The following is a 26,131-nucleotide window of genomic DNA, read 5'->3' as shown; positions in this document are numbered from 1 at the left end:
ACTGTGTGTGGACATTGATGACGCACTGTACGAAGCAATTAAGAAGGATAGTAACAGACAAACACAGATGATCCACTTTTACTGCCCAACTCCTTGCAATGACCTAGCAAATAAATTCCTCCTCAGCATGGCTAAGCTTGAAAATAGAGTTGATAAGCTTTCGGATGAAGTTGACAGCATTAACACTAAGATGACCAAGCTGGAAGAAGGCCAACTGCCACCCAAGATGGTTGATGCAGTACAGCAGATCGTGCAGCCACTTTCTGGTGAGGAAGCTGAAGGAGCTGTGGGAGGAGCAAGCTTGCAGGACCTTGTTGCAACCAAGACCAAGGAGCAGATAGTAGAGATGGAAGACCGGGAGAGAAGAAAGACAAACCTTATTTTCAAATTAGAAGAGGACACTACAGACAAGAACACTGGACGCAAAAAAGATGATGAGACAGTGCAGACACTGCTTGGGGAAATAAAGGTGACCCACCAGCCGAATGACATTAGGCGTCTTGGCAGTCTACGTACGGACAAAGTGGGAGAAAATTAACCAAAGAAAACAAGGCCACTCCGTCTGACCTTTGTCTCAGAAGCAGCAAGAGATGAGACACTGAAAGCTTTTCATCAGGCCAGAATGCAAGCAGAACAGAAGAACAACAGTGAAAAACTGGTAGCAAAAATCTCACTCAGGAAAGATTTGACACCACAAGAAAGAACGGAAGAGGAGGCCCTCTACCAGATGATGAGACAAAAACAGGGAGGAGTCAAAAAAGGAAGGGGATCAAATAGCCCACTGGATTCGACACAAAGGCCAAGTGGTCAACGTGGGGAAATATCCGAAGGCCCAAGAGGGCGAGGGGCGAGGCAGTTAAAGAAGACAAACAGAAAAGATGTACATAGTTTTAAAAAAGTTTCTTCAGTTTCTAAACTAGAATCTTCATCTTTTTCTGGTTTGAACCAAAGCTGCAAGTGTTTATACAGCAATGTAGACACTTTAAAAACAAAGCAGCCTGAACTAGAAGCACTCGTGAGGCTACACAAACCTGGCATAATTGGCATTGTAGAGTTGAAACCGAAACACTCAAGATTTAAGGTTCAAGAGTGTGAATTGAAACTGGAAGGATATGAAATGTTTCATAACCTAGACAAAGATGAGGATGGGAGAGGCATCTGCCTGTATGTTCTCAAAGATCTGAATCCATCAGTTTTCTATGTAAACAACTTCGAAGAATCAGTATTTGCTGAATGCAAATTATCAGAAGGAAAAAATCTACTTGTGGGCCAAGTGTACAGAAACCCGCACAGCAGTCCAGAGAGCACAGAAAAGCTGAACACTCTAATGCAAATGGCTTCAGAGGCTGCTGCTCAGGGAGATCTACTCATAATGGGAGATCTCAACTTCCCAGAAATTGGCTGGTCACGAGAAATCAGCACTGCAAGCGCAAATCATGTGGCAACACACTTCTTGAAAGCGACACGACGCCTTTCTCATGCAACACCAGAAGGATCCCACACGCTATAGAGAGGGTCAAAAGGCCAATGTTTTGGACCTTATCCTGACAAATAGAGACAGTCTAGTTGAAGACATCACAGTAGCACCAAGCCTAGGCAAAAGCGACCATGTAACTCTGATCGCCTCCTTAGACATGGAGTACAGACCACCACCAAACAAACCACGTCTCAACTACCACAGGACAGACTATGACCTGCTACGAACAACACTTCAAGCGCATGACTGGGAAAAGGAACTGGAGGACCTAGATGTAGATGAAACCTGGGAGAAAATCAAGGCCAACATCAATTCTGCTGTGGAGCTGGCAGTGCCCCAGACTATGTCAGGCAATCAACAGCGCAAAAAATGGATAGACAAAGGCACTCTCACCACAGTACGAAGGAAGCACCAGCTGTTTCGTCATTGGTTACAAACAAAAAACGGCCTAAACTATGTTGCTTACACGAGGGCACGCAATAAGGCGCAACGTGACTGCAGGAAGGCAAAGAGGAGATTGGAGATGAATGTCGCTGCCGACACCAAGCGCAATCCAAAGGCCTTCTGGTCTTATGTCAAAGCAAAAACTTCCTCAAAGACAGGGGTGGGGGATCTGAAGAAAGAAGTTGGAGAAAAGACAAAGACGGACCAAGAGAAAGCTGAGGTTCTGAACAACTACTTTCAGAGTTCTTCACCCGAGAGGATGATGGCCCTCTGCCGCAGCCACCACACTCCCACTTCAGTGAGCCTATAGAAGACTTCTACATCACGGCAGAGAGCGTCAAGAAGATACTGGAAAACCTGAACCCCAATAAGGCAGCAGGACCTGACAACATAAGCCCCAGGATTCTTGCCAAGACAGCTGATATCCTTGCAATCCCCGTCTCCATCCTCTTCAGGCGATCACTCAAATCCGGCCAAGTACCCCAAGACTGGAAGTCAGCCCAGGTTACTCCCATCTTTAAGAAGGGTAGCAGACTGCTGGCATCGAACTACCGACCTGTGAGCCTCACCTGTGTGATATGCAAGGCCATGGAAACTCTGATCCAAGATCAAGTGATTAGTCATCTCCAGAGAAATGCACTCATCAGCACACAGCAGCATGGATTCGTTAAAGGCCGCTCCTGTACCACCCAGCTATTGGATGTGCTTGACCTCTGGACAGAAATCATTGACGACGGAGGAAGCGTGGATGCCATTTATATGGATTTCATGAAGGCCTCTGACACTGTGCCTCATCGTCGTCTTCTGACCAAACTAGAAGCACATGGAGTCCAGGGAAAGGTCTTGGGATGGATCCAGGGGTTCCTTGCGGGAAGACAGCAGTGGGTGGTGGTCAACGGGGTACGATCCAAGGAAGCAGCAGTGACAAGCGGCATCCCTAAGGGCTCTGTGATTGGCCCAATGCTTTTTGTCATCTATATAAACGACCTGCCATCAGTATGCTCCAGCGAGGTTCGCCTCTTCACAGATGACACGAAGATCTTTAACCGCAATGACCAACTAAATACAACTTCTATCCTGCAGGAAGACTTGAACCGGCTCCAACAGTGGTCAGACGACTGGATGCTCCGCTTCCACCCTGTTAAGTGCAGCGTTCTCAAACTGGGAAACAAGAAATCCACTGCAAGGTACTCCATGAGAGGAAAGAGAAACGGCGAAGACTGCATCATTAAATTAGAGGAACATGAAGTGGAGAAAGATTTGGGCGTATTTGTCGACAGTAAACTGACTTTCATAGAATAGGTGGCAAAAACCACCAAAGCCAATACAGTTGTCGGAATAATACGCCAAACTTTCGACTTCCTCGAAGATAACCTCTTCATGAACCTGTACAAAAGCCTTGTTCGCCCGATTCTGGAATACGGTCACTCCGTATATCAACCATATCACAAGACCCTCTGCAGCGACATAGAGGATGTCCAGCGTCACGCCACCAAGCTGCTGCCAACCGTCCGAGACCTGCCCTACCCTGAACGTCTGCGTCACCTCCGCCTACCAAGCCTAGAGCACCGTCGCAACAGAGGAGACATGATTAACACTTATAAGTACATGCACGGGCTCTATGACGTGGATAGGCCAAGGTTAGAACCAGCCACCAGCCACAACACCCGGGGACACAGCCTCAGGATAAAGAAAAAACACTGCAGGTTGAAGGTCCGCAGCAGCTCCTTTTCACAAAGAGTTGTGAACTCATGGAATAACCTGCCGGACAGTGCTGTGACCGCCCCTACCCTAAACTGCTTCAAATCCAGGCTGGACGCGCACTGGCAACAGTTGCCTAGTGTGTACGAACCAACCTGCCTGCAGTAACTCAGCTACAGTGCTGCTTGCCATGCATACCACAAACCAGTGCTGTAGCCACCAAGGAGAGGCGAACTAGCCTGAAGAAGGTTTCCACGCCCAAAAGTTCAAGGTTCAGGTTCAAGGTTAAAGGTCTAGTGGAGGGGGAGTAAATACTGGCAAGTGTGGGGATCAAACCGGAACACTCAGATTCTCTCACTTCCCTGGTGAACGCATCACCACAAGGCTAACATGCCACTCAAGGTTTTTGGCAAAACCTGGCAAGTTTATCCATTATCCATCCAGCCGTTGGCCAAAAGAAATGCTTCAGCTCTTAAGGCTGGGAATTGCATTGATTTGCTGAGCAGACGACGGACTTGGCAGGAATTTTAGTACAGTTGGCCACAAAATTTGGCTAAACAGAGCAAACCAAAAGGCCTAGATTGCATGCTTGATATGGTACAGTATATACAACACCAAAAGTGGTTATCAAACTGACTCACTTTGTTCACATAAATGTATCCCAGCTACAATACTTTCAGTTGTTGAGAAAATAATAACAGAGAAAGTGACAGAGCTCACCACCAGCACCTTGTCTGTAGGCGCTGAAGTCTTCCCACTCCCCTTCATCTTCGGAGGCAGTGAGGGAGTGGGGCTGGTGAAGCACCTCAATGTAGGGAATGACTGTCATGGAGCGCAGCACATCACCACAGTCAGCAGGCAGTGGGACACGGTCCAGTGTGCGTGGGTGCTTCTTCTTGAACCAACTGCAGATGGGAGAATATATACCAGCAAATATACACACGGGGATGTGCTAAGGAGAGAAAATCTTTCTCTCCCTCCAACACATACAGAACAAGAAACAAAGCCTTCAAGACTCACTTGTGCTTCACACTTTATCCAGTAAAGAAATGATGAGGAGAAAATTTTTTTTAAAAAGTGTTAAAAAGTGTTCTGTATTGAATATGATATATAAAATAAGCTTGAGAGAAAAAAATAAAGGCATGCAAGCAGGATTGAAGCATGCATGTTCAATTCCGAAGCAAGCTGACTAATCCCCACTGCTGCGGTGCATCTGACGTCATTTGCCTGAATTTAATATTCAATGCAATGTTGTTTTCTTCTTCATGTGATAAATAAACATCGCTGTATTGGAAGTAATAACACCGTTCAAAGCATGTTTTTTTGTGTATGTTATTATATCTCGATTGTTCTTTTATTTCCGCAATAAAGGAGACGTTGCCATCACTTCAAGCACATCGCAGCACATGGTAGATATCTAGATCTGCATGAACCAGTCAACAACTGGCTGAAAGAAACAATCAATTCAATTTTTCTTTTATGCTCATGCCAGTTAATCCAATGTCTGCTTTAGAATATTCATACGCAGTAAACACATTAATGGTGTAGTTAGTATCACAGTATGTGTTCAGTCCAGAATTTGTCTTTCTTTCCTTTTAATTGTGAATGAGAAAAACAGTCATCTCGATTCATACCAAACATAACCAACCTTCCAGGAACTCAGTGGGAAGCGGTTTTTAGAATTTTCGTATTTCCGAATGAATCTCAACGAAATAAACTGTTAATGATACGGAAATAATGCTTAATTTGGGAGACTTACAACCTATTATTGGTATGACTGAGAAGATTTTTTTCATACTATGTTTAAGCCAAACTTAGAATTGTCAAAGTATTTCCAGAGAAAATGGCAAAAAAAGTTTACCACACACACACACACACACACAGACAACCGAACACCAGGTTATAACATAGACTCATTTTGTATACACAAGTGAGTCAAAAATGGCACACTCACTCTTTCTCACCAACTTCCCAGACTCTGCTTGTCTGTGTTCACCATCTCCATGTGTCACTGTTTGTGTTCACCACTTCTCCATGTCTCTGCTTGTCTGACTTCACCATCTCCACATATATCTGCTTTTCTGTCTGTCTTCACCATCTCCACATATATCTGCTTGTCTGTCTGTCTTCACCATCTCCACATATATCTGCTTGTCTGTCTGTATTCACCATCTTCCTGTGTCTGCTTGTCTGTGTTCACTATCCCCCTGTGTCTCTGCTTGTCTGTCTGTCTCTGTTACATAAATACAGTCAAAAATAACAACTGTATCAATTCACTAATGTTAAGAACCTGCTTGCAAATCACATAAATTCAAGACTGTAAAGTCATGTACTGCTTAAAATTAGCACTGGTCACATAACTTTTATTTTGAAAATGTAACATGTACTGCCTTTTTGTGAGCATTTTCTTGTTCTGAAATGTACAAATGACAAACAGAACCATTTGTGTTCTAGGCTTTTACATAAAGAATCTTCTTCTTCTTCTGCATTCACTCGTATGCACACGAGTGGGCTTTTACGTGTATGACCGTTTTTACCCCACCATGTAGGCAGCCATACTCCGTTTTCGGGGGTGTGCATGCTGGGTATGTTCTTGTTTCCATAACCCACCAAACGCTGACATGGATTACAGGATCTTTAACGTGCGTATTTGATCTTCTGCTTGCATATACACATGAAGGGGGTTCAGGCACTAGCAGGTCTGCACATATGTTGACCTGGGAGATTGTAAAAATCTCCACCCTTTACCCACCAGGCGCCGTCACCGTGATTCGAACCCGGGACCCTCAGATCGAAAGTCCAATGCTTTAACCATTCGGCTATGGCGCCCGTCTTACATAAAGAATAACTATTGGCAGCACTAATAGGAGGAGTTTGTATTATACTCCATGTTTGGTGATACATATACTTACCATGTCAAACTGATGCAAACTAGGCCTATTGGCTTGCTCTGCTTGGCCAAATTTCGCGCGGCTAACAGTGAAAAGACGCCCCTCTTTGCCTGGTCCGCTCTTAGCCAATCAAACGCCTCTAAAAGCTATAAGCGCTGAATCATTCCGTGGCCATCAAAGAAAATGCCCCATGAGAACCACGGCGGAGACGTGGGGACGGACGGGTGGGCATTCGAGTTTGACATGGTAAGTATATGTATCACCAAACATGGAGTATAATACAAACTCCTCCTTTTGGTGTCATATACTGTACCATGTCAAACTGATGCAGAATTTAAAGCGAATGGAGGAGGGCAACGCCTACTGGTTTGTATGGGGAGCCCTTGTAACCGAGACGGCAGTGTTAGCCGCGACAAAGGAAATCCCCTTGGAACCATCAGCCCTGGTCATACGGAAATCCTGGAGGTAGAAGTTGATGAAGGGATTCTCAGACCGCCAGAAGGCTGCCTCCAAGACATGCTGCAGTGGCACCGAGTGCTGGAAAGCAGCTGAAGTAGCTATGGCCCACACTTCGTGTGTTCTGGGATTAAGACAACTGATATCCTTGTGTGCATGAGAGTAGGCTGAAATGAAATGAAATTATGGTGCTTAGAGCCTCGCCGACCACTAAGGCCATCTCAAGGCTATCGCCGCGTCAATAACTATTACAAGGATAAAAAAACAACCAATTAAAACGAGTCACCACTTCAAACTTTCCACTCCAAAGTTAAAAAAAAACTTCCATAGTTTAAAACCTTCAAATCTGGTTAAAAAGGTTCACTTCTTTTAAGAAGTCCATCAGCGCCCACGGAGGGACATCAATAAACAAAGTCTTCAAAGAAACCGCCATGTAATGTCTGCGTCTAACGTCATACAGATCCCAACAATCAAGGAGCACGTGTTTCACGGTGAGAGGCTCGTCACAGGGAATGCATCGAGGGGCCTCTTCCCCCTTCAACAAGAATGAGTAAAAAAAATGTGCCCCGTACGCAGTCTGCACAGCACAGACTCCTCCTTTCTGTTCTTCACCCCCGAAGGGAGGGTCTCTTTTAGGTCTGGACAGATCTGGAAGAGCTTGTTGTCCGTCTGGGTGTTCCACTCCTCTTGCCAAAGATCCTTAACGTAAGTGTTCACCTTCCGCTTCATGTCTGTATATGGCACAAAGGATCTGGATAATTCTTTCTTTACAGCGTTCCTGGCCAGCAGGTCCGCCCTTTCGTTACCACGAATGCCAACATGTCCGGGAACCCAGGCCAACACAACCTCGTATCCTTTCTTCGTTGCGAGAGTAAAATCTTCATAAAATTCCAGCAGTTTGGGATGAGTGATATTCCTGCAGGCGATGGCCTCCAGGGCTGACAAGGAGTCGGAAAAGATCATGAATCTCTTTTGTTTCGAAGAGAGAACCATTTTTAACGCCAGAACCAGTGCGGTCAGTTCCGCAGTGTACACCGAGCTGTCAGACAGGATGTGCTCCGTTGAGGGCCGGTCAGGAAAGGCGGGACAGAACGCAGATGCGGCGACTCCGTCCTCTGACTTGGAAACGTCAGTGAAGATGCTTTGAAAAGTGGGGAATTTGTGGCACAGTTCCGAAAAGTAAGTTCTGTAGGCCAGAGAACTGGTGGTGTCTTTACGGTACGACGCCAGATCGAATCGGACCTCAGGTGTTGTAAAGGTCCACGGAGGGCTGTCAGGGAACTTAGAGAAATCCGAGATGCCACCGACATCCAGATCGGCCTTTTCTAAGTGCGGCTGAATGCGGAGTCCGAGAGGAGGTATGCAGTTTGGGTTGTCTGTAAATTTCTTATCGAAAGGGTTGTTGAATACAGCGTCGTAAGCAGGGTTTGTAGGTTCAGAAAACAATTTCAAATAATAGTTTAGGGTCAGCTTCAGTCTGCTGTTGGAAAGAGGCCGTTCCCCCGCCTCTGCGTACAGGCTGTGCACAGGGGTGGTGTGGAAAGCACCTAAGCTGAGACGGAGCCCTTGGTGGTGTACAGGGTCCAACAGTTTCAGGTAGGACGGTCTGGCCGAGCCGTATACTACACTTCCATAATCCAGTTTGGACCGGACCAGGGCTCTGTAGAGGTGCAAGAGAGTTCTCTTATCAGCACCCCAGTTCGTGTGTGCCACAACTCGGATGATGTTCAGGGCTTTTAGGCAAGATACTTTCAGCTGTTTAATATGGCTGAGGAAGTTCAGCTTCTGATCAAAGACGACCCCTAAAAACTTGGCTTCCTTGACCGCCGGGATGGTGGGTTTTCCCAGACGGATTTCAGGGTCCGGATAGAACTGGCGAAAATTATGAAAATGGATGCATTCAGTTTTGGAGGACGAAAATGTGAAGCCATTCTCCTCTGCCCAACACTGGATTTTGTTGACGCAGAGCTGAAGCCGTCGCTGGATACTGGCATACGTGCTGCCAGTTGCATATAAGGCAAAATCGTCCACGAACAGCGAGCTGTCCGATCCCTTCTGAACGATGTCATTAATTTTGATGCTGAAAAGAGCCGGCGACAGGATGCTCCCTTGCGGGACACCCAGCTCCTGCTCGTGAATGTCGGACAGGGTGGTGCCGACTCTCACCTGGAATTGTCTGTCTTGTAAAAAATTGTGGATGAACTGAGGCAGGTGTCCTCGGAAGCCGAGCTTGTGCAAGTCCGAGAGAATACCAAATTTCCACGTGGTATCGTAAGCTTTCTCCAAGTCAAAAAATATGGCCACCACATGTTGTTTGTTCACAAAGGCATTTCTTACAGTGGTTTCCAGACGAACCAGATGGTCAACGGTAGAGCCATGCTTGCGGAAACCGCACTGTTCTTTCGCCAGAAGGCCGTCGGTCTCTAGTTTCCACATCAGTCCACCGTTGACCATCTTCTCCATCAGTTTGCAGATGCAGCTGGTCAGTGCTATTGGGCGGTAGTTGGAGGGGTTCGAGGGGTCTTTTCCCGGTTTCGGCAGCGGGATTATGAGGGCTTTCCGCCAGGAGGGTGGAAAAAAGCCTTTGACGCAGATGTGGTTATAAACTTTAAGCAGGGTGTCCAGACAGGTTTGGGGAAGATGCTTTAAGAGTTCATAATGGACCTCGTCCATTCCTGGACAGGAATCCGTACAGGTCTGAAGGGCAGATTTAAGTTCATTCATTGTGAAAGGAAGGTTGTAATTCTCTGTGTTGTTGGAAAAGAAGTTACATGGTGTTTTTTCTGACAGGTTTTTGGTTTTAAGAAACCGAGCAGATTTGTTAGCAGATCTCGAGTTCTGTTCAATTGTGGAGGCAAGCAAACTGGCAACTGCTTTCTTCTCTGTGACCAGAGCGTCTGAAAGTTTAAGATGATGAAAGGTTGGGCATACGTTTTTGCCCTTAATTCTTTTTAAAACCCTCCACACTTTCTTCTTGGGTGTGTTGGAGGTTAAGGAAGAGCAAAAATCTCTCCATGACTTCCTCTGGCTCTTTTTAAAAACATACCTGGCTTTCGCCCTCAGCTGTTGATGGGTTCGAAAGACGCGTCGCTGCGCTCTCTTCCGAGACTTGCGGGCCTCCCGACATTCCGCGTTGAACCAGGGCGTTCTTGGCACCTGAGGCTTGGAGGTAGACGATGGGACTGCTGCTTTGGCGCAATCTAAAACGATCCGAGTCAGAGTGTCAGCAAGGTCCTTGCTTTTCAGTACTGTTTCTTCCTGCAGCTCCGCTCTTATCTTCGTGGTAAAAAAACTCCAGTCTGCTTTGTCATAGTTCAGGCGGTCAGGCAGAGAGTCACCTTCTCCATCTGTGGGGCGGAGGACGACAGGAAAGTGGTCACTCCCGTGCAGATCGTCGTGCACTTTCCACTCGTAGTCCAGGACCAACGATAGATCGCAGACCGACAGATCTAAACACGAGAGCTTTGCAGAGGACAGATGAAGGTAAGTGGGAGACTTGTCGTTGAGACAGCACAAGTCCATGTCGGAAAGAAGGTTTTCCAAGAGAAGACCTCGGGCTGATGTCATCTCACTTCCCCAGAGCGGGGAGTGTCCACTGAAGTCGCCCAACAGTAAAAACGGACATGGGAGCTGGTCGACCAGGTTCATGAGGTCCTGCCTCAGAACACGGACGGAAGGAGGAAGGTAGAGAGAGCAGACAGTGATGGTTTTCTCAAGTGTGACTCTGACCGCCTGTAAAGGAGTGCTTAAAAGAACTGTACTGTATAAAAGGGACTTTCGAATAAAAAGAGCGACACCTCCCGTCAATCCCTCTTGCTTCGGTTGAGCGGGTTTATAAACGGAGTTAAAACCAGAGAGAGATAAAACCTTGCCGTCTCTTTGCAGAGTCTCCTGCAGCACCAGCACTGAAGGTTTCAGAGCACGACAAAGCAGCTGGAGTTCCTGGAAATTGGCATAGAATCCCCGGATGTTCCAGTGGATCACTGCCATTAAAAAGGTTTAAAAAAATAAAGCAGCAGCATATTCCATCGCTACCCCCTGTTCTTCTGCTTGCGGTGGCTCAAGGTCGGCCAGGATGGAGTATTTATTTTTAGAAATTAATTTCTCGGATTCCGACCGAGTTGGAATATCCACGACCTCGGCCCCTCACGATCCCGCCGAGGCCGCAACCCTCCCCTCCTTGAGTTTTGGAGGTACGGAGGGTTTCCGGCCACCTCCGCCAGCCCGAGGGCCAGGCAGACGAGAGGCGGGGCGAGGGGGGCCGGGGGGTGGGTTTGGGCGGGAGGCGGACAACGTGCCTCCGCCCGAGGTTTTCCGCTCCCGCCCAGCAGCCCCTGAGAACTGCCGCACAGGATGGGAAGGGGTGGACACGGCGCCTCCACCCAAGGCCAACGGTTCCGACGAGGTGGGTAAGTCGTCAGTCTGCGTCCCTGTGGACGTCGTCTGAACCGCGACGTCTACCATCCTGGGTCTGACGACAGAGGCGTACGACGCCTTAGGCGACACGGCCTCCACCTGTTTCTTTGCCTCAAAGAAGGATATCTTCTTTTCTGTCTTGACCTTCTGGATTTGTTTTTCTTTTTTCCAGGCGGAGCAGTCTTTCGATGAGGACGGGTGGCCACCTCCGCAGTTCGCACACCGGGCTGGACTGAGGCAAATGCCCTGGTGCGCCGCCTTCGAACAGGTGCCACACGCCTCTTCCTCCTTGCATCGGTCTCTCACGTGTCCAAATTTCTGGCATTTGAAGCATCTCAGAGGGGACGGCACATACAGGCTTACACTAACTGTCAGGTATCCGACCCGAATATCCTTGGGGACATCCGGGCAGCAGAAGGTGAGGAAGAAAGTGTTGGTCGGGACTCTGTCCGACCCCTTCCTCACCATCACCCTGTACACGTCGGTCACTCCCTGAGAGGACAGCTCGCTCTTGATCTCGGCCTCAGACACACCTTTCAACTCCGGGCATCTGATAACCCCCTTTGAGCAGTTGAGACCTTTGTGAGGGGAAACCTTCACCGCCCTATCCACAAAAGTGTTCGCCTTGAGAAGGAGCTGTGTCTGCCTTTTGGACTCTGTCTGCACTAAAAATGCTCCGCTCCTCAGCCTCTTGATGGATTTCAGCGATCCTGCCAGACACTGAAAGCCCTTCTGGATAGCGAAGGGGCTGAGAGCCGACAAGGGCTTGTCGTCATCAGCGCCCTCCATCACCAGCCACAATGGCCAAAAACCGGAGGTCTCAACGACCTCCGAATCTGAGTCTGAGTCGTCTGTTCCTTGTCGTCGTCTTTTTCCAAAGTTAGGGGGGTGTGTTTGTTTAGGATTCATGTTGAAAAAAATGTAAATTCATCCCTCCCTTACCCACCCACCATGGGGTCCAACTTAGGGGCCAGGGTCAAGGGAACACCAGCTTGACCCCTTCCAGGTTTCGGGAGGGATATACAACCAGCAGCCTAGCTCCAACGTGTTCCCCCCCGATCATGCCCAGCTCCCGGGGACAGAGAACCGAGCACTACGGGGGTTACCTTCGTTAGCCTCTAAACTGCCAGTCTTGACCCAGCCCCACGAAGGGGTAGCCGATTGACACACACGGGCCAATGTGTGCCGCCTGTCTTAGGAGAGGTCCGAGCCAAAGGGATGTGTTGAGAGCAGCATGCTCTCTCAATCCCCAGGATCTCATTCCCCTCCATCACAGGTCGCGCCGCACGGCAAACACGGCGGGCCTAAAGAAGCCGCAGAGAAAAAAAGAATGTGGAAAAGAAGGCTTGATGGGGAGCCGAGGACAGAAAAGAGGCGGTAAAAAGAAGAATAGAGAATAGCGAAAGGGACAGTGGGTCACGTTTATTTTGGGCCTCACTCACGACCTGTTCGGCATGGGAAGCCCTATCAGGGGCATCAGTACAAAAACCGCCACTTATTCAGCCCGAACAGCTACGATGGCTATGTAGGCTGTCAATTAAGACCTGGGACCAGAGCAGCAAAACCCCAAGAAGCACTGATGCCCCCGCCGACATAGCTCGCTCGATCACTGGCCACTAAGCCTCCCGACCACGACAAGGTAGTGACCCTCCCGGGAGAGGGTCAAGAGAACACCAACCTGACCCCCTCCAGGTTTCGGGAGGGAGAGTAGGCTGTACGAATGACTTGGGGAAACCCAGCAGGAAATGGTGCCTGCAGCGATGTTTTTCTTGTAATTCTCATTGAGGGAGATGAGAAGGCGCCTCTGAGAAGAACGCCTATGGCGAGACCTATCCCAATAGTATTTGAGACACCGAACGGGGCAGATATGCCTATCCTCATCATCTTGGGTAAGAATATCAGACAAAGGTCTGACCCTCAGAGAGGGGGAAGAGACCTCGGGGTCTTGGTTCTTAGCCAGAAACTCTGGAAGGAAACGAAGAGTGATGGAAACATCTCTGTGGAATGCCAGATCTTGTGGCATTCCACTAAGACCATGAATCTTGCTTCTACGACGGCCAGTGGCCAGCAACAGAAGGAAAGCGGTCTTGAGAGTGAGCAGGTCAAAAGGAATAGTCCCCAATGGCTCAAAGGGCTGTTTTCGAATGAAATCCAGCACCAGGAACAAGTCCCAGAGGGGCATTCTTCTGGGATTCCTAGCTTCCTTCAGAGAGGCACCCCTAGCCACCTCTCTGAGCAGGAAATCAGCTTCAAAAGCGGGACCACCTAGCTGTTTGATAGTGGTACAGATGGCAGACCTGTACCCTCGCACAGAACTAGCAGACAGGTTGAGAACCGAGGAGCAGTGAGCCAGAAAGTTGGCCAGCTGCATGCTCGTAGGGTTAGTAGGGGTAATGTTCTGAGCTGCACACCAACGCAGCCATTTCTTCCAGCGAAAGTCATAAAAAGTCTCTGTTCCCTCCCTCCTGGCTTTGGAGACTATGGAGAGGAGGTCAGAGGAGGCACCCCCCTGGGTCAGCGCGGCCGACACAGAGGCTGACCGAGGGGTGGAAGACTTCAATGGTGATGCTGACAGTTCCGACCGCACAGCAGCCACGCATGCAGGTGGAGCAGTTGAGGATTGGAGTGAGGAATGCCCGAACGAGGCTGCCTCAGCAGATGAGGTTTGGTTTCCAGTTCCAGGGGTGAAACATGTGGCAGGGACTGAAGGACCGGAAACCAGGGCTGAGCTGGCCATTTCAGCGCAATGAGGATCAGCTGTGGGCGTTCCAACCTGGCTTTCCGTATCACCTTGGACAGGATTGGAAAGGGAGGAAACGCGTTGGCAATCAGACTGCTCCAGTCTAGAGAGAGAGCATCCATTGCCCACGCTTCTGGGTCGGCGACCGGAGAGACGTAAGTGGGAAGTCTCTTGTTGAACTTTGTCGCAAAAAGGTCCACCATCGGCCAGAACCACTGTTCCCACACCCCCTGCAGGGTGTCCTTGTCCAGGGTCCACTCTGTGTTTATGACACTCTTGGACCTGCTGAGATCATCTGCCAAGATGTTGTCTTTTCCTGCTATGTGTCTCGCTGAAAGTGCAATGCCCTTGCTGTGGCACCAACGGAGGAGAGCCTCGGTCCGCAGAGAGAGGTCTGCCGAGTGCGCTCCCCCCCCCCCCCCTTTGTTCACGTAACATGCGACCGTCGTATTGTCCATGAACAAGCGGATGGTCTTGCCAGTAGCCTCCCCCATGAAGTGCAGGAGAGCCCTGCGAACTGCCTCCAGTTCCAGAACATTGATGTGGCATAGGCGCTCCTCTGGGGACCAAGTCCCTGCTGCATGGAGTGAGTCCATGTGGGCTCCCCAGCCCAGGGAGGAGGCGTCTGTGAATAGTGCCACCTGAAGACTAGGTGGGCACCCCCTGTGTCGGAAGAGGGGTGGTCAACCACTCTGATGTCACCTCGAGGAACCACTCGCCCAGACATATCAGGGTATCCCATGGCTGAGTGCTCTGGGACCACCGTAACCTGAGTGCCCTCTGAAGAGGGCGCTTGAGAACCCTGCCCAGGGGAATGAGAGGTGCCATGGACTCCATCATGCCCAGGAGGGAAGAAAGTGTCCGCGCTGTTGCTTGGGAGGAACGATCTGGCGTCGGAGAGACTATCATAGACCGCGTGTCGAATCTCATCCCTAAGAAGTCGAAGGACCGACTCGGGGACAGATCGCATTTCTCCTGGTTCGTGATGAAGCCCAGTTGGGAGCAAAGGTCTAGAAGTCTGGCTGTATGACTCTGGCACAGGGCCTGTGACTGGGCCAGAATAAGCCAGTCATCCAGGTACACACAGAGACGAATGGACTCTGACCGGACGATGGACACCAATTCCCGCACCACCTTGGTGAACAGGAAAGGGGTAAGGGACAGACCAAATGGGAGGGCCGAAAACTGGAACACCTTGTCCCTCCACACGAACCTCAGGTACCGACGGGATGCCGGGTGGATGAGGATATGAAAATAAGCATCTTTCAGATCGATGGAGGTAGCCCAATCGCCCCGTTGCATGGTCTCCCGAATCTGTGCCTGTGTGTCCATCTTGAATTTCATTTTGGGGAGGAATCTGTTGAGGGGGGACAAGTCCAAGACTGGTCTCCACCCTCCTGAGACCTTTGGAATCACGAACAACCGGCCGTAAAAACCGGGGCCCGGGTCCGAGAGTTGAGATATCGCCCCCATGAGGAGTAGGTGCGATATCTCTTTCTCTAAGATGCTCTCCTGCTCCATCGAGCTGGGCACATAAGGAGGAGGAGTGGATCTTAGAAGGGGGCGGTCCCCCGCCCAAGGCAGCATGTACCTCGACTCTAGCACCGATACAATCCAGTCGTTGAGTCCCAGAGCACGCCACTGATGTGCATGCCGGGACAAGTTTCCTACTTGGAGGGGCTGAACGACTGGCGGTGCTGAATCGGGGCCCAGTCATTTGGGGTGCTGCCTTCTGGCCTTGGGCATGGCCGGTCGGCTTGGACGGACATGAGGTGGTTTGTTCCTCTGCCGCTGATTCTGCGCACGCCACTTTGACTTAGGAGGCGTGGTATATGGAGGGGCCCTGGTGGTGGGTCTCTTCAATGGCATAGAACCCTGACGCCCCTGGGAGGAGTGGGCTAAATATGAGGCCACCTCCCTGTTTGTCTCTGCCCTGTGGCTGACAAAATGCGGCGCATACTGGCCGAAGAGGGAGTGCTGCTGTGCTGGGATGGACCACAGGGCAGGCTCTCTCCTCTACTGGAATGTTAGAGAGGCAGAGAACGGCATCACGCCGTGCTAGCACAGTATTGAAGTGAAGGCTGGTAGCTGTGTCTGCAGCTGCCGTGAGACCAGATGCTACCCGATTGCCAAAAGTGTTTAACCTCGGGTCTGAGAAGAGGCCAGGCGGGACAGAGGAAGGAGACTCCGTGTCCTGATTAACCGGACGTTGTTCCCACAGCTCATTGGCCCTGTGGAGGAACGCGTCAAAGAAGGTATAAGCCGTGGAAACCTCGAGGAGGCAGCGGCGGGCCAGTTTGTCCCACTCTGCTAGTGTTTTAAAGGAAAGAGTAACTGAGGTGGGGAAGGTGGTGCGCTGTGAGACCAACATCCTGTCCTGCGCGGAGGGCTCTGCTTCCCTGTAGGCAGGGTGGTCCTGTGTGTACCAGGACCACACTCCTCCCTTGGAGGAATCTTTAAGGAACTTGCCTGGGGAAAAAGCGCCCGGGGCAGAGAGGGACTCCCTGCCTGGAGGAGGGATGGAAGCAGCACCCCTGACGGTGCGGGCTGGCTTATTAAGCCATTCCTGAGCCATTTCTGGCACTCTGAGTCGCCTTGTGGTTCTGGAGTTAGAGTCACATGGCCGAAGGAGGGATAAGGGTGACAAAGTTGCCTGAGGGACTGATTCGGCATGCGTGACCCTATTGGGGAGGGTCAGTTCGAGCTCGGCAAAGTCCGAGTTTGGTTCAGGCTGGTCCCTAGGGAGGCGTGGGCTCAATCCGTCCCCCTGGGATGGGGGTGAAGAGTGCTCATCCGCTTGTTCGTCCTCATCCGAAGACAGGGGCTCCCACTCTTGTTCACAGTCCATCCCCTGCTGGGTGCCATCCCAAGTGGATGTACCCACGGGGGTGTCCTGTGGGCTGTGGTCAGCCCAACGGGATGAGCTGGGACGATCCCGAGCAGGGACCCTGGCCGCCGCTGTTATGTCCTTGACACCTGAAGCGGGTGGGGAGCGTGTGGACCGTAGGTCCAACCATGCTTGGGATGGTGGGTGCCACACCTTCTCAGAGAGGGCGTCCCTGGACGCCAGAGGGACCCTTGAGTGCTGTGAGGGGACAAACACCCACTCATCTCCCTGTAGGACCGAGGGCTGGGTAGGTGGGAACAGCAGGCTCCCACGGGCTGAGCGGGGCCCCTCGGCCGCCGTCGGTCCTGAAAAGGAAGCCGTTGTGACCGTGGAGGTCACCTGTGTGTTGACAGAGGACCAATTTGAGGCTGTAGTGGTAATATTGGTCGAGGAGCTCGACCTGCCTGACGAGAAGTCAATCCCTCTTGTCGGGGCTGTGTGTGTCACCCTGTGATCTGTGCTGGGTTGGGTCCGGTGGGGAGCGGACAAGGGGTTGGTCCCTGGTCCTCCCGGCAACCCAGCATGCACCATAGGTGCGCCCCAGTACGGGTAGAATGGGGGATACCACCCATGGGCACCAGCCATCCTGTGACCCCAACACCAAGGGTCACTGGCGCCTTGACCTCGCTGAAGGGAAAAACCTGGCCAAGTCGGAGGGAGGTCAGGTCCAACTTGGGTGTCAGACACGCCGAAAGACGAGCGGTCTGACTGCCCGGAACCGCCTGACACGCGCGGGCCTCCCCCAGCAGGGGAGACCGACCAGATAGCGGGAATACCTGCAGAGCAGGTTGCCACGCGTCCTGAATCCCCTCCCGTGGGGAGACTGGGGTGGCTTGGCCTGGGGTGGGCAAAGTAGAGGTCCCCCCCCGGAACCAAATGTTTTTCTCCCCCAGAAGGAGGTGGGGGAGGGGGGTCGACCGAGAAGGGAGGAGAGGGAACAGCACTGGGGCCCCTGAGGGCCGTCTCCGTGTGGGGACCCGGGTAACGGCAGGGGGCAGCCTCCCCTTGGGAGTTCGCACCCAGCCGCGAGTCCCCACCACCAAGAGAGGACGTGCTACTCCCCCCTCTACCTGTCTGTCATTGTTGATAATTTCCAGTCTGAACCCGTTAAAATTGAACATGGAGTCCCACAGGGATCTGTTTTAGGCCCAGTGCTCTTCACACTGTACACTGCTCCTCTCGCTGAAATTATCAACCGCCATAATGTCAGTCATCATTCTTATGCTGATGACACTCAACTCCAGAAGAGTGATACACCTGAAAAACTGTTGTCGCTCTTGCAAGAAACATCTAACTGCTTCCTGGATATTCAAAATTGGATGACTCTAAATAAGTTACAATTGAACGCGGACAAAACTGAAGCAATGATCATAGGAACTAAACAAAAACTCTCTTCCATTACAACTAATACAATCAAACTTGGCAGTACATCCATCCCTCTGTCCACTTCAGTCAGGAACCTCGGCGTTGTCCTTGACAACACACTGTCCATGCAAACATTTATCAATCAGACATGTCAATCCTGCTACTGTCAACTGCGGCGCATCAGTTCCATCCAGAAATATCTGTCCACTGACGCAACATCTAGACTTGTCGTTTCTCTCATTCTCTCTCGCCTTGACTACTGTAACTCTCTATTGTCTGGTTTGCCTGCCTCATCCATTCAGTCCCTTCAGCGCATACAAAATTCTGCTGCCCGACTCGTCCTCAGAAAAGATCTGAGCACACCACTCCTCTTTTGCAACATCTCCACTGGCTCCCTGTCTCACACCGAATAAAGTACAAGATCAGCACTCTATGCTACAAATGTATTCACAAATCAGCCCCTTCCTATCTCTGTGGCTGCCTTCACCTCTACACTCCATCTCGCTCACTACGATCAGCTTCGGATCCACTCCACTTACACATACCCAGATTCAAACTCTCGACTGTTGGCCACCGTTCTTTCTCTGTCTCTGGACCTTGCAATTGGAATGAACTTCCTCTTTCGCTTCGTCAAGTCTCCACACTCAGCTCTTTCAAGTCTGGCCTTAAAACCCACCTCTTCCCAAATCGCCTCCCTTCCCTGCCTCTTCCTTGTCTTTTTAGATTTTTTTTTTTTTTTTTTTTTTTTTTTTTTTTTTTTTTTTTAAATTTTAGAGTTATGCTTGCGTGAGAATGACTGGTGCGAAAGCGCTTTGATTTGTTTATGCACAAGATTTAGCGCTATATAAGTACCATTATTATTATTATTATTATTATTACCTGCCTCGCGCTGGGACACTTCGGGAGGCGACGCTCGTATCCCTTTCCCCCCGGTCCCCTTCATGACCGTTTTACTGGAATGAGCGTCCCCTCCGCGATCAGCGTCTGAAGACGCATCGCCGCAGTCCCTATCGGGAGGAATCATGAGCTCCGGGCCTGGGAGAGTCTCTTGCCGAGTATCCCTCCCAGCATCATGATCCCTGCCTTCGTAGGATGGCATACGAGGCATGGTACCATGCGTAGGCACCCAGCGAAAATTTGATCCCCAACAGAGAAAGGAAAGACAGGATCGACTCAGAAGTAGAAAAATACAAACGAATTGAGGGAGCCGAGTCGAAACGAGTACACAGAATGTAAGAAAAATATACAGACAAGCCGCATACAACAAAATAAGGCCAAATGAACACGCTTAATAGCCAAAAAAAGCGTAAGACGAGACAGAGCGAAAACCTGACAAGATGGCGTGGAGAGCCTTGGCCAAAGGAATGATTCAGCGCTTATAGCTTTTAGAGGCGTTTGATTGGCTAAGAGCGGACCAGGCAAAGAGGGGCGTCTTTTCACTGTTAGCCGCGCGAAATTTGGCCAAGCAGAGCAAACCAATAGGCCTAGTTTGCATCAGTTTGACATGGTACAGTATATGACACCAAAGGTAGCATTATCTACAAACAGCATTAAAAAATAATAATTAAAAAATTGTTATTTGTAGACAGCTTCTTTTTAACGAACATTCAAACAAGAAATGGTTAACAAACAGTATAATGAAATATGAAATGCACTTCCCCATGCCTCAGCTGTTGTAAATATATACATGATTTGACAACCCGTATACTGAACAGGTGTGCCTTTCTGAGCCATCCGCAGCATCATGCTAATGTATCTGTACAGCGAAAACCACAAGGAAAGAGTATTAAGATGCAGACATCTGCATTAATGTATGCATGCATGTGTATGTGTGTGCCTGAAGAACAGCGTGTGTCAATTCATAAGGACAGATTCATGACTGTGTCCATGCATAAACTTTGCAGATCAATGTGAGTACTAATTCATATGAATTAATTGTTTTTTAAATAAATTTTTAATACACATTTTATGGTCAGATACTTCATGTTTTGGACATCAAAATTATCAAATACTGTATATGTGTATTTCATTCTGGAAACTTCATCTAGCTGTCTGTATTCTTTCCCTCCTAACAGTCCATTCTTTTTCATATGCTCTGTATGTCTCTTTCTCTCACTGTGTCTCTTGTTTTCTCTCTAAAAACATAATCATTCACTGAAGTCGACATGGATCTAAACATCTCCGCCAGGTGGTTGACTGGGCCTAAGTAATGTGTCCAAAGATGGCTGATTAATCCATCTTGGGCATGGAATGTCCTGGCACATTCTGGACAGACATCTGTGGGCACATCAGCTGTGCACTAGCTGCTCTAAGTTTCAGTTTTCAGTTTCTCAAGGAGGCATCACTGCCTTTGGACAAATACATATATGCTACACCACATCTGCTAGGCAGATTCTGACCAGCAGTATAACCCAATGTGCATAGTCAGGCCTTGAGTGCATGTATATACATTTTTGTGTACCTATCAGAGTGAATTTCTTCAGCAGAATTTTGCCAGAGGACAATACTGATGTTGCCACCAAATGTGCAATGCACATATGAGACCTCGGTTTATCATCTCATCTGAATGACTAGACACTCAGTTTGATTTTCCAGTCAAACTTGGGGGGAAGGGCGAAATGGATTTGAACCCAGACTCTCATGTCCAAGACATTGTATTGGCAACTAAGCACCTTTACCATTCTGCCACCTTCCTATCTGCTCTAAACTTGTGAGGTCCTTAATAGGCAGTGCCTCAGCTGATCTCCATGCCTTTGTGGATAAGGCTGTACCATGTTGAGCTGTCCTGTGCAAGGGTTTTCCAAGTGGTTGTCACTGTCTGCACATCTGTTGTTCTGTGAACTCTTCTGATGTCTGCTGTTTAAAGTGATGAACCATGGTTCCACAAATAACCTTACTGTCAATGCTTCCTGAGGCAAGTATCCACTGGTCACCAGTGTGAATACACCAGCAACCATACTCATACTGTGTGAGAGACCCTGAGGTAGAGCTGACTTTCAGCTTGGCAAGGATAAGTCTGTAGGTATGTCTGGTATTCATAAATGTGTCCATCTGTTTCATTTGTTTGTATCAACCACCACTAAGTAGGATGAACAAATTTTCAGATCTATATTTCTTTTCTGAATTCAGTGATCATCTTACTTCTTACAGTTCCAAACCTAGCAATCACATCCTTGTTGGTGATTTTCATGTACATTTTGAACTCTCCGCCTAGACTAGATCTAAAGTAAAACAGCTTCACAATCTCTTTTGTGGCCACATCTTATCCATGTTATTGATGAACCCACTCACAAACACGGACACACTCTTGATTCAGTTGTGGTGAAAGAAAATGATAATCTCCTCCAGTCTGTTTCTGTCACATAGTCTCATCAGCACTCCTTACAGAAGCAGCCAGTGTTCTCACTTGGACCACATGGAAAGAAGGGACAGGCATGAATTTCTCTCTGAATATTTCAATTTTTAAATGGGCTAATGAAATTCTATGCATTAGATAAAAAACAAAACAAATGGAATTTGAAAAGGTTTCACTGTCTGCATATCCAGCAGAATTCCAGACCTACTTTAGTTCAACTATGGAAAAGATCAAGAAGACCCAATACCCAGCAGCGTGTCAACAAAATTAATGACCAGTAATGTGAAATAAGAGTAAGACTATTCAACATTTTGTTTTTCTACAAACCATCTCAACATTAAACCTGTCCACACAAACAGTTCAACAACCAGATACATGCATTCTGTTCCATCCCACAGTGAAGAATAACAGAAAAAATACCCCATTATTGCATGTGTGAATGAGGGAATAGTACAAGCACAAATGAAACTTACTCATGGTGCTTGATCTGTTGTATAGAGAATCGTTCAGCTGCACTGTATTTCAGCATACCTGGATAACAAAAACAGCACATTCATACTACAATTGAAGAGGCTTCTATTGAAGAAATCACGATTACTTTATCTAATATAAAAAATAAATATCAAAATATCCTTTCCTTGCTCCTCTTTCTCTCAGAATTTATAGACATTTGAAATTACACTGTTCTGCCAGAAAAAAAATAACTAGCAACAAAATAAAACATTTAGTCTTGACTGTGTCATAACTCATAAACAAGAGGCAAAGCCTGAGTGATTCCTGCAAAACAACAAATGTGGAGTGAGGTGGGGATTGTTACCATAGCTCACATACCATACTTTTCAGGTATGTCAATGCACATTTCATTTTTGCTCAGAAACAACAGTTTACAGAACTGGAAGTTGTGTGATGAAAATGGAATAATGCCATCTTAAGTGGCCTAAATCAACTGGCATTTTATTGTTTAATGACCATGATATGCTCTATCAGAATTTGAAACTGTCTCTGTCTTCATGACTTTTTGGCTTTGATAAATTGTAATAAATTGCCTCCCTTCAACTGACAGTCAACCAACCCATTCCTTCCATACAATTCTGATCCATTATTCAGACTATCTGTGAAACAAAACACTCTCTTCAATGACTATTTGTGCATTCAATGCACAGTCAGCTGTCAAATAAAACAACAAAACACACACACACACAAACACACACACACATACATATATATATATATATATATATATATATATATATATGTAAGGTCATATACGCAACACTGCAGAATGGGCAGCTAGTGCCCATCCCAGTGTTTACATCACACTACCTAATCGCCAGAGTAAAACAGCACAAAGAGCACATCATAGACTGCGGAAAAGAGAAAAAAGTGTCAAGGCTTGCTTGAAAAAAGAAAGGGGAATGGACTGGGAAGGCAGAAAAAGGAGACAACAGTGAAGAAAGAAAAAAGGCAGAAACAAAGAGAGTGATAGAAAAGAAGAAATTTCTAGCACAGAATTTCCAGAAGGCGGGGATGCTATTTATACTGAAAGACCCCTGGCAATCCCACAGGATCCTCGCATTCAATCGAGGATGACAAACACTACAGCCTAAGTAAAATGGCAACAAGGCTCCCAGTTTTCCTGAAGCAATGAAACCAAGGCATTCCAAAATTCAGGCAGCTCCAAAACATAAGCAGAATAGATTCCTCCTAATTTATACAAACAGAACAAAGTGGGGAATCTGAAAGCTATTGGAGGTATGGACATTTCTTTGTTGGAATGGTGGTGTGTGTCCATCGAGATCAATGATGACCATCGTTGTCATCCAACTGGGGGATGCGGGGAGGGTGGTGGTGGGGTGGGGGGGATGCTCATGAGTCTATCTGTGAATGCGCAGATGGCTGAATAGTCCAATCTGGGCACAAAATGTTCGCTGACAGTTGGGGCAGACAAAGACAGGCATATCATTGTCAGGGAGCTTCTTTGCCCAAGACTTTCTGGCCTGCCTCTTCTGAACAGCTGCAGCAGTCCTGTTGGCCTCGCACAACTTGGCGCCTTTGTGCACAGCAGCACGCCATTTGTCACGGTCCATTGCAGATTCCTCCCAGGAGTTAGGGTTGATGTCAAACGCTTTCAAAGAGACTTTCAGAGTATCTCTGAAGCGCTTCTTCTGGCCTCCATGTGACCTCTTCCCTTGTTGCAGCTCGCCACAGAAGAGCCTTTTGGGCAGCCGATGGTCTGGCATGCGCGCCACGTGTCCAACCCAGCAAAGCTGGGACTGCATCAGGATGGTGAAAATGCTGGGAAGGGTGGCTTTTGCAAGCACCTCCATGTCTGGGGTCCTGTCTTGCCACTTGCTGTTCAGTAGCTTCCTGAGGCATGTTGTGTGAAAGTGGTTCAGCTTCTTGGCGTGTTGTTGGTACACTGTCCAAGTTTCGCAGGCGTACAGTAGTGTGGGGAGAGCTACTGCTCTGTAGACCTTTAGCTTGGTATTGAGACCAATGCCTCTTCTGTTCCAGACATTTGCATAGAGTCTGCCAAAGGTTGCGCTTGCTCTCGCAATCCTGGCGTTCACTTCATTGTCGGTGGTCGCATTTCATGACAGCGTGCTGCCAAGGTATGTGAACCGCTCCACCACACTGAGTCTCTGACCGTTGACTGTGATGTTGGGCTCAACGTAGGGTTTCAGTTTTCTTCGTGCTGATAGTAAGGCCAAAGTTCCTGCTGGCAGTGGCAAACTTGTTGACACTGAGTTGCATGTCAGCTTCAGATCCAGTGTTGAGGGCACAATCATCAGCAAACAAAAAGTTTCTAATGATGTCTATCATGACCTTGGTTTTTGCTTGAAGCCTTCTGAGGTTAAACAGCTTGCCATCTGTTCGGTACTTTAGGCTGATTCCAACATCGCCATCTCTGAAGGCATCAGTAAGCATTGCAGAGAACATGAGGCTGCATAAAACTCTGATGTGAAACTATCTAAGTTCGCAAAATGTGGTGGATTAAAAAGGTTTGAGAAATAATTTACTCTAAATCACACAGACAGAGGGGCATGTTTGCTCCCATTTCATCATACATAATAATAATGGAAGTTTACATGGCACCTTCAAACACTCATGCCACTTTACAGTAACAGAAACTGCAATAGAAATGTACAGAGTTTTGATGCTAAAAGTACAGTTGTACTGATAACAAAAAATCTAAGGACATCAGGTTTGGATGGACGAGTACATGGAGGACAGGCTGGTGTTATGAAATCAGCTCAGGTGTGAAATGAAATGAAATTATGGTGCTTAGAGCCTCGCCGACCACTAAGGCCATTTCAAGGCTATCGCCGCGTCAATAACTACTACAAGGATAAAAAAAAAAAAACCAATTAAAACGAGTCACCACTTCAAACTTTCCACTCCAAAGTTAAAAAAAAACTTCCATAGTTTAAAACCTTCAAATCTGGTTAAAAAGGTTCACTTCTTTTAAGAAGTCCATCAGCGCCCACGGAGGGACATCACGAAACAAAGTCTTCAAAGAAACCGCCGTGTAATGTCTGCGTCTAACGTCATGCAGATCCCAACAATCAAGGAGCACGTGTTTCACGGTGAGAGGCTCATCACAGGGAATGCATCGAGGGGCCTCTTCCCCCTTCAACAAGTAAGAATGAGTAAAAAAAGTGTGCCCCGCGCGCAGTCTGCACAGCACAGACTCCTCCTTTCTGTTCTTCACCCCCGAAGGGAGGGTCTCTTTTAGGTCCGGACGGATCTGGAAGAGCTTGTTGTCCGTCTGGGTGTTCCACTCCTCTTGCCAAAGATCATTGACGTAAGTGTTGACCTTCCGCTTCATGTCTGTATAGGGTACCAAGGATCTGGACAATTCTTTCTTTACAGCGTTCCTGGCCAGCAGGTCCGCCCTTTCGTTACCACGAATGCCAACATGTCCGGGAACCCAGGCCAACACAACCTCGTATCCTTTCTTCGTTGCGAGAGTAAAAGTTTCATAAAATTCCAGCAGTTTGGGATGAGTGATATTCCTGCAGGCGATGGCCTCCAGGGCTGACAAGGAGTCGGAAAAGATCATGAATCTCTTTTGTTTCGAAGAGAGAACCATTTTTACCGCCAGAACCAGTGCGGTCAGTTCCGCAGTGTACACCGAGCTGTCAGACAGGATGTGCTCCGTTGAGGGCCGGTCAGGAAAGGCGGGACAGAACGCAGATGCGGCGACTCCGTCCTCTGACTTGGAAATGTCAGTGAAGATGCTTTGAAAAGTGGGGAATTTGTGGCACAGTTCCGAAAAGTAGGTTCTGTAGGCCAGAGAACTGGTGGTGTCCTTACGGTACGAGGCCAGATCGAATCGGACCTCAGGTGTTGTAAAGGTCCACGGAGGGCTGTCAGGGAACTTAGAGAAATCCGAGAT

General features: G+C 48.4%; 2 protein-coding genes across 2 annotated transcripts in view; both read right to left on the bottom strand.

Moving 5' to 3' along the window:
- Window positions 1-26,131, bottom strand: part of LOC143279981 (serine/threonine-protein kinase STK11-like) — a 124,643-nt gene that overhangs the window by 22,715 nt on the left and 75,797 nt on the right. Inside the window, exons 6-7 of the mRNA XM_076584379.1 lie at window positions 22,206-22,263; window positions 4,352-4,527 (exon numbers count right to left, since the gene is read on the bottom strand). Of these exons, the coding sequence (XP_076440494.1) occupies window positions 4,352-4,527; window positions 22,206-22,263 (234 nt within the window). The remainder of the gene's footprint in view (window positions 1-4,351; window positions 4,528-22,205; window positions 22,264-26,131) is intronic.
- On the bottom strand, window positions 14,774-19,485 carry LOC143280218 (uncharacterized). The gene is made up of 3 exons (XM_076584852.1): window positions 19,257-19,485; window positions 17,952-18,082; window positions 14,774-14,788 (listed from the first exon to the last, which is right to left on the bottom strand). The coding sequence occupies exons 1-3, from the start codon at window positions 19,483-19,485 to the stop codon at window positions 14,774-14,776; spliced, it is 375 nt and encodes a 124-aa protein (XP_076440967.1).

The sequence above is a fragment of the Babylonia areolata genome, chromosome 3 (assembly GCF_041734735.1).
Source record: "Babylonia areolata isolate BAREFJ2019XMU chromosome 3, ASM4173473v1, whole genome shotgun sequence".
Classification (NCBI taxonomy): Eukaryota; Metazoa; Mollusca; class Gastropoda; order Neogastropoda; family Buccinidae; genus Babylonia; species Babylonia areolata.
This window is presented reverse-complemented; position numbering and strand designations above follow the sequence as displayed.